The 14,268-nt window shown below is 32.7% G+C and overlaps 3 protein-coding genes across 3 annotated transcripts; 2 read left to right on the top strand and 1 right to left on the bottom strand.

The window, feature by feature from the left end:
- Positions 1 to 6,041: 6,041 nt before the first annotated feature.
- Positions 6,042 to 8,393, top strand: LOC116767509 (probable serine hydrolase). Its single transcript, XM_032657849.2, has 3 exons — positions 6,042 to 6,377; positions 6,649 to 6,859; positions 6,946 to 8,393. Exons 1-3 carry the CDS (start codon positions 6,267 to 6,269, stop codon positions 7,623 to 7,625), a joined length of 1,002 nt encoding a protein of 333 aa, XP_032513740.2. The 5' UTR covers positions 6,042 to 6,266; the 3' UTR covers positions 7,626 to 8,393.
- LOC116767510 (tRNA methyltransferase 10 homolog A) lies at positions 7,818 to 10,799 on the bottom strand. Its single transcript, XM_032657851.2, has 4 exons — positions 10,140 to 10,799; positions 9,295 to 9,441; positions 9,023 to 9,128; positions 7,818 to 8,017 (listed from the first exon to the last, which is right to left on the bottom strand). The coding sequence occupies exons 1-4, from the start codon at positions 10,641 to 10,643 to the stop codon at positions 7,872 to 7,874; spliced, it is 903 nt and encodes a 300-aa protein (XP_032513742.1). The 5' UTR covers positions 10,644 to 10,799; the 3' UTR covers positions 7,818 to 7,871.
- A 723-nt stretch (positions 10,800 to 11,522) lies between these two features.
- On the top strand, positions 11,523 to 14,119 carry LOC116767761 (argininosuccinate lyase). Its single transcript, XM_032658231.2, has 8 exons — positions 11,523 to 11,651; positions 11,734 to 11,931; positions 12,016 to 12,240; positions 12,328 to 12,428; positions 12,538 to 12,731; positions 12,808 to 13,151; positions 13,401 to 13,588; positions 13,777 to 14,119. Exons 1-8 carry the CDS (start codon positions 11,640 to 11,642, stop codon positions 13,931 to 13,933), a joined length of 1,419 nt encoding a protein of 472 aa, XP_032514122.2. The 5' UTR covers positions 11,523 to 11,639; the 3' UTR covers positions 13,934 to 14,119.
- Positions 14,120 to 14,268: the final 149 nt, after the last annotated feature.

Raw genomic sequence — 14,268 nt, 5'->3', positions numbered from 1 at the left:
TACTCAATAGTTAATTGGTTGGAAATGTCAAAACCGTTTGGTTGATGGAAATCAATAAATCTAACACCTAATTCTCAGTTTTTATATTACACTGATAATTGCAGCTTTATGAAAATTTAGTTTATCTGGCAAAGTGTTGCCATGACGGTAAATATTTAGAACTAGCTTTTGCCCGCGACTTCGTCCGCGTTTCCGTCGTTTTTCGTAAAAAAAAAAGTAGCATATGTCCTCACGGTTCAGTGGTTTTGATGTAACAGACAGATTAACTTTCTTATTTTGGTGTGGCAATATAATATGTCAATCCAGAAAACTGTTGAAAAATATAAAGAACCGCAGAATATTATTATTAATAACTGTGGCCGCGACTCCCTGTGTGTAACTCCTTGTTTGTTATTTGTTATTATATATATTGCTAATATTGTTTAGATCACTTTCACATGAGGCTTAAGTACCTACCTATGGAACAAAAATACTTCAACGCAAACCTTCCAGGTAAACAATCATGAAAGTTAATCCATCCGGCCCGTGAACGTAAAGATTTCTAGAACTGCTAACCAAGGAAAGAGCGACGTATAACTGACCATGCGAGAAACAACTGACACCGAGATCTACTCCAGCAACACGAAAGGTCCGCCCTTGAGCCTTATTAATTGTTATTGCATAATGCATAACACACCCATACTGGGAATTGCTTGCTTTTATATTGGAATGGAAAATTATTTGGCATTATGGGAATTCTGGGAATAAAGACGGTTTCTCCTGCACCGCAACCTGTTAAAATTTGAGCCTCGATTACGTTTCGTTGCACCTGGGTTGCTTTTAGCCGAGTTTCGTTGAAAAGTTGTGGTGGTCTTAAATTTCGGAGCAGAGTAATCGGAATGCCAATTTTTAAACAAATTTCATGAGAAGGAAGTCCGGATATATTTAAAGCAGTAAAAAATTTTATCGGCTAATTAATGACTTCTTGTTCATCGTCCATTCTATTTATTGAACTATAAACTTTTCTTTCCCCCTGTATATTCTGTATATTAGACAGTATTTTGTTATTAATTCCATGGTACATTCATCCCATATGATTAAATTACACTCACATAATACCTTAGCTTTGTCCCTATTACTTGAAATACTACAGGTTGGACTTTCCGTGCGATGTATCAATTGGTGTTTTAAACATAGTGTAAGCAGTTTTACCGACTGGTAGCAATGTTGCAGGTATACCTGATGAAGACACGGCAAAAGCACTATTACGCTAATTTCGAACGTAAGCTAATATTAATTTAGTCAAAAAGGTTTTGACAGTTCCTCCAGGTGCATCTAAAAACCATATTGTTCCTAAATTATTCTGGACACTCGCATACGCGATCATAGACTGAACGTTGTTCCGCAGTCATCATTGGGACACCGTTTTCTAATGTTACCATCAGTTCCATTGAGTTGTAACCAATATCTGCGGAATATTCCCTATTGGTAACCTTTCCTACTGAGGTTGGTGTTGCAAACCATATTCACAGAGTGATTTATCACCTACTGCTGTTAAGTCTTTCTGAACATTTAGTAAGCACTGATTTATGGCAAAATCACGGAAATCATCTTTAATTGCGCCTTCATCATAATGAGATATATTTCGAAGAAAGTCTTCTACAAAATTTTCTTTATTTTTTCCCATAATTGAACAGGATCTGACAAATTACAAAATGTGAGCAATGTTACAAATAAACGGCGTAACCGTCGTGGGTTATCACTAACATAGGATTCTGCTAAAGCGTCATCCCAATGCTGACCATTTTCAAACAAATGACGCGCTAGGCAAGCTGCGAGATAAGTTGGATAAACAACATCGTCTACTTTTCTCAAATTTATAAATGATGTTGGTCGTCGCACTGTATGTAATAATAATCTCAAATAGAAACACTCGACGTTGTTAGGATGAACGATATACACTCTACCAAGAACATTTTCTTTGAAAATACCTGACTCGCCATCTCGGGCCTACCATAGTGTCTACGATTAAAGACATCTTCTTTCTTATCGTAGGTATAATACGATGGAACTGCCACATACAAAAAAGATTTAGAAAAATTACCAGTTTGGCAAAGTCTGCAAAGAATGCAATTAAAGTTGTTTGTCTAGGGTTCTCTAATCGTTCTGTAACATTTTCGGCGTTGAAATATATACGTTGATCGTCATCGAGATGAACATCCAGATGGATCACAGTTGGATATCTTTCGCGAAGGTTAAAACTTAAGATCCGCCACACAGCTTCTGAAGAGCTGATATATTTGCCTGACTGACATCTAGTAACTTCATCATGTTCATTTCTCAACACAAACGTCGCTTGGTTACTGCCCTTATTAATATACTTACGAATATATTTTATTAACTCTACACTATTACAGATTTCTACATTTATGTGAGCTTGAAATGCTCTAGACAACACAGGCGAATACGGAACGACCCACCTATTATCTAAGGTACCTGTTGTCCAGACACTTGCTTTTAAAATCACCATTGTGTCTTGAATGGAGCATTCCCGTTAAATGCATCACATGGACCATGTATCATAGGAGTTTTAACAATGTCATATAAAAGGGGATCTGCAATCGGATCTGGAATTTCAGAACTGATTGAACTGTCTACATCATTAGGTCGAACCTTATCTTTTAACCAAAGCAATATATGTGCGTGAGATAAGCCGCGTTTTTGCCACTCAACACTATACATATAGCACAATACTTTTCCCAAAATGTTATCTCCGGTAAGTAGGTCTATCATTGATTTTAATTTTAAATGCAACATTCTTACGATAATATCATGGCGGTCATGCGGTGCTTGCTTGAAGTTGGGATTTCCATAACAAATGTCTTACGTAACAAAAAGCATCTTGAGTACGTTCGTGCATGTAGCGTGGACCACCAGTAAATGAAGAGGGTAAAATATCTAAACGGCCCATATTCACAGTATCATTATCTTGCCGCATGGCGTCGCAAAGGTGCGGGTATTCTTTAACGCGTAGCTACCTTTGATTAGATCATTAATTAGATTAGATTATTTCAATGATAAACTGATAAAATTAGCCACGAAAACGTTGAAACTACAAATCTATTCCGTCGCACTTGCAAGTGGTAACAATAAAATTTAAGGCATGACACCTTTTTATTATAATTAGATGCGTTTTTACGAAGATCGGTTTGATATACAGTGAAATGATACCCATATTCCCCTACACAGTATATCAAATTATATTGCAAACTGTCGTAAGCCCGTTTCTCTGGAACGGATAACGATATCACGCCTTTCACATTCTTGGTTGACCAATACTACAGCAACCTCACTCGTGGATGGAACGTTATAACGCCCAGGATGTTCTTGAGTTGGACGCCTCTCGGCATTTAGAAGAATTTTATAATTATTATCACCATCTTGAGGAAGAGCTTCTAATGCCGATTTTAAACTGCATACCTACGAATTAAACTGATGCAACATGTTCAGTATTGTGATATGAAATTAGAAAAATATTGATTTCTTATATTCGACTTTTCGTTGTAGTCGGATACAAAATATATTTGAAGAAATTTAGGTAGGTCTTCAGGCAAAAGGGTAAAAGGTAAACCCGACCTTGTATGTTATTACTTTTTTCCTTCAGGGCTCGGCTCAATCTCATCAATTGCGTTCGATAGAGGGCTCCAGTAATTGTGTCGCTTGGTTTAAGCGAACTCATAATACGCTACACCTAGCTGTTCCCACCAAATACACAGCATAAGTTTCTTCCGTGAATATTTAGTTTTGCTGTTGATGATGATGCTGGGCCAGGTAATCCCCATGATTTTCTTCTTTTTGGATTATCATAATATATCCACTTCTCATCACCAGTTACGATACGATGTAAAAACCCTTTTTTTGTCTAGCTAGCAGTATTTCACTCAAGCATAATCGGCGTTTAATATCTCTCGGCTTTAATTCGCACAGAACCCAATTTCCTTGTTTCCTTTCCAAACGATGTGAGACTGCTTACTGAGTGACTGAAATCACTGTTTTTAAACTTTTGAAACCACTAACGACATGTTCTCTCACACAAAGCACCCTCACCATATGTTTCTACGAGCAATCTATGCGCCTATTATATGTGCGATATTGTCTAAGAACTCTTAAGATTGCGCATGTTCCCCTAAAAGTATTAATTTCAAAGGTTCCGATGGGTCTTCGAACGAAGAATTACAAAAGGAACATACAACGTTTATATAGCCTATTACAGAAGATGATCTGTAATCAATTAAGAGGTTATAAGCAAACCCACTTTTATACTTGTCGAACCACGCCACCAAATTTGTAGATTAATCTCCTATATGTACATCTAAGTCATCTGTATTATATGTCGAAATCTGTCTGCAGTGAGACGGGCCTCTCGCTATTCGTCTGTTTCAAGAGACCACATATTTTCAATTCTTAATCTTTCATTAGACAAAGATATTAATCGTTCTTGTCTCAAAGAATTGCAATAATCGCACCCCGACTCTAGTCGTTGTTCATGCTCATGTTCATCTTCAAGAGATCGAATAATGTTATGTTGCACCCATTGTCGAACGGTCTTCATATTGAGTAAAAGTTTCAGATTCTTGAGATAAAGTATGACGTTCGCGATCAGCTGTAAGCCGTATTTCACTCTCGGTGAAGGTTTTGGACTCTTGAGATAATGTATGCCGTTCGCGGTCAGCTGTGAGCCACAATTCTCGTTTGAAGCACTTTCAGCTTCTCGGGATAACGCATGTTTTTCTCGGTCAATGGTACGCCTTAACTTTCGTTTAGAAGAGCTTTGAGACGCCCGCAATATAGCTCGTCTCACTCTGTCAGCTGCTAAACGCATCGACGGTAACTGAAAGGCTGTCAGTTACCTTACAAAATAACCTACGTTAGCTGTCCTAACTATAGCTACGTTACAATTAAAATCTAAGTGCCTATTTAAACTAAAATATTCCAATAGAATTATACCCAGAAATATGTACAACTTACAACAGAAAAAGAAATGAAAATAAAGTTGAAACGCCTACTTCACTTAATAATAAATACCTATAACAACTATACTTCATAAAAATACCTATGCTTTTACCTACTCAGTACAAAATAAAACTAAATATATATTTGCCAAAACTAACCTACCGGAATCTAAAAATCTATGAATAGGTTCTACTACTACTTCACATAAAAAGAAATAAAATGGAAACTATTAATAATAATTTGAACGAATATTTAAACATTACCAAAACAACTAATCTAATTTTATAAAATACTATTAATTATTGTCTGTCAATAAAGTCGAACGCTCTCAACGCTGGAACAGTCAAATATAGAATTAAGCATACTTTTTTTTAGTTATAAAAATATTTCACTTTGACATTTTTTTGCTAAAATGAAAATGACCCCTGTTGCCATAAAGTATAAAGGAACCGAAACGTCGAGATTATATAATTATATATATCTAAGATTTAGATTTGATTTAGATTAGATTCGTTCAAAATTAAATATTCAATTAATTGATTTAGCTACTTGAAACATTAAAAGAAATCATAAAATGAGTTACAATCAATATATCAAAGAAATTATAAATAACATTTTCTCCGACATTTTTACACGGCATCCACTAGTTAATTCTGTATATTAAAATTGAATTATACAAGCTGAAATATCTACTTTGTAAGCTCACATATGTACATGAATACAAAGAAGTACAATACATACACACACACATATATATATATATATGTGTGTGTGTGTGTGTTTCGTTTTACATAATTCTTGTTTCCAATTACAGAAATTCTCTTCTTAAAAAAAAAATTATTTACGATACATTATAACAATTAAATTGTAGTATTACCTATTAATTAGCATAGGTACAATATATTTACATCGGCATCATCACATATTCTTTTACTAATCATTACACTTTTCATAAAAATAAAACAAGTACCTAAGGAACAAAGTCCAATATCGTGAATCATGAAATACGCGCACAAATAATGACGCAATGGCCCGAATGGCCTTGGTAGTATTCATTCCAACGTCGATACTCGTTCACTTCGTGTTTTAGGTTAGATGAATTAAATTACGCAAAGTTTATTTTAAAACGTGGGTCGGACTTAGCCTATCCACTTTTGAATATAAACAGTACAAATCCTATATGTTTGTTTTTTAATATGTTTAATGTGATAGGTGTTATTTCTCGATAATAATTCACTCTTTATTTTAATAATTTTGAAGACGAAACCTTGAAAATGTGGAAGAAAAATCTATTTTCTCTTATTTTAAATAATGGTAATTTTAAACTTAGTGAAAATCTATTAAAAAATGTAGCAAGCACACAAATCAGGACATTGCAAACTGAGGTGAGTTTTCTTATTTTGTTTATTTTTTTTTAGTATTTTATATTGAATAAGTTTTAAAAAAAACTAATTGGTGGCACTGTGTGAAATATTTTCCGTGTATCCATCTAATATTTTTTAGATACCAAGAATCAAATGTACAATTATATCCGAAAATAAGTTTAATATATTTAATCACTTAAAACCAATAAATTAATAAATAAACGGAACTATTATTTTATTATTCATTATATAAAACCAGTGATGAAAAAAAAAGAATATAATTTTTTTAAAGGTCCCGGTAAAAGAAGTAAACATCCCTGTAAAATGGGGCCATCTGGCTGCAAGACTATGGGGCAATGAAAATGAACAGCCCATACTAGCTTTACACGGTTGGCAAGATAACGCCGGGACTTGGGATACGTTGGCGCCGTTACTGTGCCACAAACGACCAATACTAGCAATCGATTTTCCCGGTCATGGATTATCTTCGTGGATTCCAGCTGGTAAAAATATTATATTAATTTATATATTTTTTTATATTAAAAATTTAAAACTAAATATTAATAACCCTTAAAAACTTACCTTATAGGCATGCATTACTACACCTGGGATCTGCCTCGATTGATTTTGTACCTTAAGAACTACTTCAAATGGAATAAATTATCCTTGCTTTGTCATTCAATGGGTTCTATAGCAGGAATGCGTTACGCTAGTATATTTCCAGAAGAGATCGCATTCTACATAGCAATCGATAGTCTAATTTATGACGACTATGATACAGATAAAGTTGTTAATAATTACGCAACAATTTTGAAAAAGATTCAAGGTATAAGTAAATGGAAAGACGAACCTCCTTCGTATACGATGGAAGAAATTATTAAAATTTGGCATTTAGGCACAACAAAGTCGATAGCCATGGAAAGTGTTCCTCATTTACTGAAACGTGGTTCAAAACCATCGTCGAAGGATCCTAATAAGTACTATTTTTCACGAGACCCCAGACTAAAACAGATATTATTCACTGTGGAAGATAAAAAGTTGGTTGAAACTCTAGCCAAAAAGTTGACATGTCCGACACTTTATATAAAAGGAACAAATTCTCCGTTCGGAAACGATGAATTTGCTGTAGAAATGCGTGAACTCATTGCGAAAAATAATAATAACTTCGAGAGTCATTTTTTGCCGGGAACTCACCATTTGCATTTAAATACCCCTGAATTGTTAGCACCTTTAATTTTGAATTTTATGGACAAATTTAGTTCAAAATAACACTTATACAACAGTATTAATATTTATTTTTTTATATGAATGTTATAAATATTACGAACTCTTACAATCAAATTGTGATAAAAACTTTTAATTTTGCATCAAAATTGACACATAAACACTAGTCAGACTGGTTGTAATACAAGTCATGGTTACCCTCTGTAATAAAACTTATTCTCAAAGAAAACTATAAAATAATATTTTTTATAATATTTATTATATAGCCATTACACATTTAAATAATAAATTTTAAATGTCACTTTCATATGAGACATCATTACTAGATACATTGCTGGTTGTGTCACACACGTGGGCACCTTTACGGGTAGGCAATACTTGAAGTAAAGCATCTCTCCAAGGAACGCCTTCACACACCCTGAGTACTATCTCGAAAACTGTAATAGGAAAATTATATTTATTTAAACAAATTAAATATATTGTCATTGTTGCTTTTTCATAGTTAATTTATTTTTAATATTATACTTAAAAATCGTTTGCTATAAGGATAGAAATTTGCTTAAATTTACTATTCATCTGTGATAAGATTTTCAATAGACTTAATGCCGAAAATTAACTTGTGTTACAACTCCAAAGAATTAATATGTATGTATAACTATTATCTGATATATTAATTAAAATTAAGTCATAATATAATTTCTTGTTAAATACTAATATGATAAGATGATAACATGTGGTATTTGAATTACTTGATTTTATTCAATAAATTTTTTGTTGTAATAAATGCGACGACTTTCAATTTATTACTTTTAAGTTTAAATGCTTTCTTTATAAAGCCTCTTCAAAAAATATTATAAAAAGTCCTTTACATAAATATATTTAGTAACATTGATATAGGTTAGAAGAGGTGCGGTTAATATTACGTCACGAATCAAAAAAGCCTCGTTTAGTCATGTGATTTACATTTTTTTAATAGTGTGACAGGAATTTACCCAAGAAAAATTTGAATTAAAATTTTATTAATTGAATTATCTTTAAATATTATTTATAATTAAGAAAGTTATAATATGTTTGGAACTAAGCTGTAATCACCAAAATCTATATTAGAGAAAGAAAAGTTTTAACTTCACATTTATGTATGGGTGTCTATAAATATGCTTTGTTTTGAAGTCGTAATTAGTTATTGTTAAAAAATATTATCATAGTCTCATATACGCACTTTAAGTATGTAAATGAGCACTTGGTATCTTTTTAAAGGAATAACAAAAAGTTTGAGATACAAATTTTCAATTTACATAAAAACAATAAACATCGCAAATTAAACATTCCTAATTGCATCATAGATAAGAGGCCATGTACAAATTGTGTGAATTTCAATAGAACTTTCTCCGCCTACATATATTTCGTATGCATATACATATATACTGAACCCACTTCCGTACCATGATCAATTGTCAAAACTTTCCTCGTTTTCATATTAACATACTTGTTAAGAGGTAACTGGCCATGTCTTATTCCCTGTTCAACTGCAATTTTGTGGCAAAGACCCTGAAGAAAAACAAGTAGGAATTAATATCAAATTTAAAATATTTTATAGACATTTGATTCATTTGAAAGATACAACAAAGGTTATATTAAGAATAGTTTCTTACATAATTTTTTTAAAGTAATTTACCACAAATCTAAATAAAATATTATTAAATGAGATGCTAACCTTATGCTGGTTGTGGTCCACCAGTCCACCAATAATATAGTAAGTATCCTCTTCAAATGATTCTATGACATTGTCAGATTCGCTTGTCAAATAAAATAGCTTTTCCTTAGGAAACACATTTATGTAGCTTGACTCCTTGAAGGTTATCTAAAATACAATACAACTACAGGGTTCAAAACGAAATGCACTTCTTTTGCTTCGTATTAAGTTCAATGTCAATAAGATGTTTCACTGTTAGCTTTGATAATTATGTTGACAAATTTGCATTTGTAAGTGGTAGAAGTGGGAGCGAGAGGTATAATGGCAAAATTTCTCTACAACCTAAAAGACTTGGGCCTGTCCAGAACTAATATCAATTCTTTCTTGGAATGTACTTAGAAGGCAGCTCTAGTAGGTTCTCTTTAAATTCAGTTAGGAAGAAAGGAGCTTGGACAGTGGATAGGGAAGTTAAATAGGGGCCCCTTAAAATTACACCTGAATCGCAAGTCCCAGGCACTGTTGAAACTCCTCTCCCTGCAACGCAATGGACCCTGCACCCGCATGATGAATTCATTGAATGCTAAGAGGTTTTGTCTCTGTGATTTATATCCTACTAACATTGTTTGTTGTTTCAAATTTGTTTATTTTTCAGTTATACAAAAACTCCTGAACTGATTTGAATGAAATTATGTTTTAGGTACCTTTATTGTTGAAGTATAATATAATCATCTTTTATATCATGAATCTTGAAAACAAAACACTTGTAAGAAAAATTTAATTACTATAAGTACATTTTGACCATGATATAAACTTGAAAAAATAAATGCATAATCCAAAAAAATTTAATACTTACAAAATTTACTTACATCCCAATTTTCATAACCATTATGCCTTGATATGTCAGTTTTTGTTTTATCGCCGAAACTAGTAACATAAAACTGCAATGGGGTTTCTGATCGTCTATTAATAGAATAACATCGTAGAATTTGTTTTATTACTTTGTACCTATCTTTTTCAATCATCAAATTGTCAAAACTAAGGTCTATTATAATTCCTGTATTAATTTTTGACTTTTCTAGATTCCACTTTTTAAGGGACTTCCTACTGGGACCTAAGTCTATATTCGCTGCACGTGCCTCCCGTCTCCGCTCCTTGGCACGAGCCTTTTCTTTCATTCGCTTCTCTGCTTTATTGTTCTCCCATCTCACTTTCTTTAACCATTTACGCATCTGATTTTTAGTAAACGGCCTCGGTAATTCAACGCCGTGATCATCTTTTAATCCTGGATCTACTTTAATATCAAAAAGAGTATGTTGTCTAAAATTCGGTTCATTGTTGTCTGATTTTGTCTCTTTAGAACTTTCTTGCATTTTTATAAATTCATTAATACATAATTAGACATCTATATCTCTAGATCAATAATTTATTATCTTATATGTTTTGAAACATAAACTTCTTCTTAATAAAAAAAAACCATTCACATTTCTTCGATTTTGCACGGAATTTAAGTTAAAGCATGTGTTTGACACAAGACGTTTACATTGACATATTTACAGATTTTTGAAACCTGAGTTTAGAAATTATGAAATGAAAGTTATTTATACGTGGTTTATTAATATCATACTTCATGATAACATTTCATATTGCAAATTATATCTTTTTTTATTATAAGATCTATTTCTATTAATGAACTATTCAACCCAATATATACTTTCAGTTGCAAATCCTAACGCGTCAAATTTTACCTTGGAAAGCTATATTTCAAGTGGCTTATAGCAGTTCCGTTCCAAAGGTTTATTAAACAAAAAGTACCAAATGAATACCTCGTTTTTTCCTAAATGGGAAAAACCTGGGTATATTCATTTCGGTTTTTTCCCACTCTCATCGCTACTCATATAGCACTATAGTCAAATATATAATTTGGTAACACAATTTATTGGTTTTTAAGTCATTAAGAAACAAACACTGCTATACATTACTTTATATATCTGTACATATTTGTAGTTTTATTTAATTCGATAATTTATTTTAATCTTAAATCATAATAAATTTACCATTATATTACATTTCCTGATGTTGAGAGAATTATTTCATAAACTAAAAATTTGTATGCTCGTCATATAGTGAATACTATGAATATTTAATTAATATAAAATTGACAAAATATATCAGGTCAACATAACTCCGTACCTAAATTGTTAACCTTAAGACCTTTTGATATCACATGAGATATATCTGTAAAACGTATCAGTCAATAATAAACTTTATTTATTTTAGTTCACGTGCTGGAACATACTGATATGAAAGTTTTATTCAAACAAAATAGCTTCTAGTTTATATAGTTTACTTTCTGACTTACTATTGAAATGTCCTCTTTAGTAAGTGTTTTAAAAATTATAAACGTTTTATTTTTAATCAATAGCTTTTAATATATTTTTTTTATTTATATTAATTAAATAGGACAGGTATCAACTTTGGGGCGGTTGCTTTGGAGAAGAACCATCATCGGTACTAAGACGTTTAAATGACTCTTTAGGTATAGATGTCAGACTCTTCCATGAAGACATCCGAGGCAGTAAGGCTTGGGCAAACGAATTACACCGCAGTGGTCACCTTTCGGAAGATGACAACACAGCTATTCAGAGCGGATTAAAAAAAGTAAATATTGAACTACGTGATATATGAATTAAATATAAATACCTATTTGAAATTTAATCAACCTCTCTTTTAATAATTCAAAAGGTGGAAGATGATATAGAACAAGAACTCTGTATCAACGGCCGACTCAATGATCCCGAGGAAGATATCCATTCTGTTGTTGAAAGACGTCTTCAAAAGTACGCGGGTGATGCTGCTCTAAGACTACATACCGCTAGAAGTCGCAATGACCAGTCAGCAACAAACACTAAGTTGTGGATGCTAAAATCGTTACAACATATAAAGAAAGAAATAGGTCAACTGCTATCAGTATGTTAATCTATTAAGTTATTCACTAAGAAACCGTGCAAACGTCTTAAAATATGACGACTCAATTAAACAATATGTTTTCTCTAGATTCTCATTTCACGGGCAAAAAAAGAAATTCATATCATTGCACCCGGATATACACATTTGCAACGAGCCCAACCAATCCGCTGGAGTCATTTCTTGTTAAGGTAAAATATATAATATCAGTTATACCTATTCCTAAAAACAAAGTTATTTCCATACATAAATTACCTACTAAATCTACATAATTACTTTAACTTTTCGTTATATTTTTAGTTACGCATGGATGTTTCGAGACGATATTATACGGTTACAAGAGATCGTTGAAAGGCTTTCTTGTAGTCCTTTAGGCAGTGGAGCTATTGCTGGTTGTGCCTTGCAAATAGACAGAAAGAGATTGGCCGAAAGTTTAGGTTTTAAACAATGTACGCCTAACTCCATGTATGCTGTAGGATCGAGGGATCACATCGGTAATTTGTGTGTGTTTTTTTTAAATTACTTATGGATCTTTATGCATTATGTATCTACAGATTAACTTACTTTTAGTCGAATATCTCAACTGGGCTTCGCTGTGTGGAGTTCATTTGAGTAAATTAGCCGAAGATCTGATCATATATAGCACGCAAGAATTTGGTTTTATAAGACTTTCGGATCAGTTTTCAACCGGATCCAGTCTTATGCCCCAAAAAAGAAATCCAGATGGCTTAGAACTAGTGAGGGGGGCGGCCGGCCTTCTACTTGGTGATGCATTTTCCTTTAGCTGCATATTAAAAGGCTTGCCCAGCACTTACAATAAAGACTTGCAATCGGATAAAGAAGTATTATTTAGATCTTATGATAGATTGCTCGATTGCATTAAAGTTACAGCGGGAACTGTGGAAACCATGCAGGTATTTACAAACTAAAACCGAAATTATAACTTTTAGGATAAGACGTGTCTTACTGGTAGTACTAGTATCTCCTAAGACCTAAAAGAAGTATTTAGATGGGAATATTTTTGCCTGACAAATCTTAATGAAATCATAATTTCGAGCTTTCTATGAACAACAGATCTGTATTTTAATCAAGACGAATGCTTTCAAATTCTCATTTTACACAAAAGAAGTATTTTAAATTTTGAAACAAACTTTACAATCCAGATCGATGAAGAAAGGTCAGTAGGTGTATTAGATGCTGGAATGCTCGCTACTGATCTGGCCCACGTCTTAGTTCGTGGGGGAGTGCCGTTTCGTCGAGCTCACCACACTGTGGGCGCGGTCTTGCGACGAGCCGCAGAACTAGGACATGATCTTCAAACACTACCTTATCAGGAATATATTACCATATGGTATACACTAGATACTTTTTCATAAACATGAATCACATAAGATGTTGCCTTGCTTGCCAGTAAGATTGTTTAGATATTTAGAACTTATCCCCCATGTCCTGAAAACTATTTCTAAATTTATGAGACCAAATCAAATCAAAGTTTATATTTGTGATGAGGATGATAATTCTTTTTTTTTGCTTTTATAGTCCTGAATTCGGAACAGAAAAAGAATTACGAAAAATCTTTTCTTGGGAGTCAAGTGTTGAACAATACACGACCGAGGGAGGAACATCTAAATCAGCAGTGTCGAAGCAGATAGAGAGTTTGGAGCAGTGGATCAAAGATATCACAAATAAAATTTAGATCTAATCTGCTTCTTGCTGAGTAAATGTTATAATTTCTTTTCAATATATTGTTAAATCCTTAACTATCTTCCAATACCTATTATTATAATAATTATTAAATATTCTCTATCAAACCGAACGACAAAAATGTTTTTTTTTATATTATTTTACAACTCATCAATAATACTATTTTACATATTCAAAAGCCGTCTTTTATTTGTCCCTCTGTCGTATTTTTTGTTTATGTAATTGATATGTTTTACTTTAATTTTGTACTCTAGTCGAGACTGTTGTACTTATTGATATTTTTAATTAAACTTAAACGCAAAACAGTATGGGTGTAATGCTTAGTTC

This window comes from Danaus plexippus (genome assembly GCF_018135715.1).
Source record: "Danaus plexippus chromosome 9 unlocalized genomic scaffold, MEX_DaPlex mxdp_26, whole genome shotgun sequence".
Lineage (NCBI taxonomy): Eukaryota > Metazoa > Arthropoda > Insecta > Lepidoptera > Nymphalidae > Danaus > Danaus plexippus.
Note: the sequence above shows the minus strand (reverse complement) of the source record. Positions and strands in the feature narration are given on the sequence as shown.

Coding starts and splice junctions, on each gene's coding strand:
- LOC116767510 (XM_032657851.2), bottom strand. CDS start 10,643: ATGCAAGAAAGTTCTAAAGAGACAAAATCAGACAACAATGAACCGAAT. Junction 9,129..9,294: donor TGGACCACAACCAGCATAAG/GTTAGCATCTCA, acceptor GTTTTTCTTCAG/GGTCTTTGCCACAAAATTGC. Junction 8,018..9,022: donor AGTTTTGACAATTGATCATG/GTACGGAAGTGG, acceptor TTCCTATTACAG/TTTTCGAGATAGTACTCAGG.
- LOC116767761 (XM_032658231.2), top strand. Junction 12,241..12,327: donor AAATAGGTCAACTGCTATCA/GTATGTTAATCT, acceptor TGTTTTCTCTAG/ATTCTCATTTCACGGGCAAA. Junction 12,732..12,807: donor AGGATCGAGGGATCACATCG/GTAATTTGTGTG, acceptor ACTTACTTTTAG/TCGAATATCTCAACTGGGCT.
- LOC116767509 (XM_032657849.2), top strand. CDS start 6,267: ATGTGGAAGAAAAATCTATTTTCTCTTATTTTAAATAATGGTAATTTT. Junction 6,378..6,648: donor TCAGGACATTGCAAACTGAG/GTGAGTTTTCTT, acceptor ATTTTTTTAAAG/GTCCCGGTAAAAGAAGTAAA. Junction 6,860..6,945: donor ATCTTCGTGGATTCCAGCTG/GTAAAAATATTA, acceptor CTTACCTTATAG/GCATGCATTACTACACCTGG.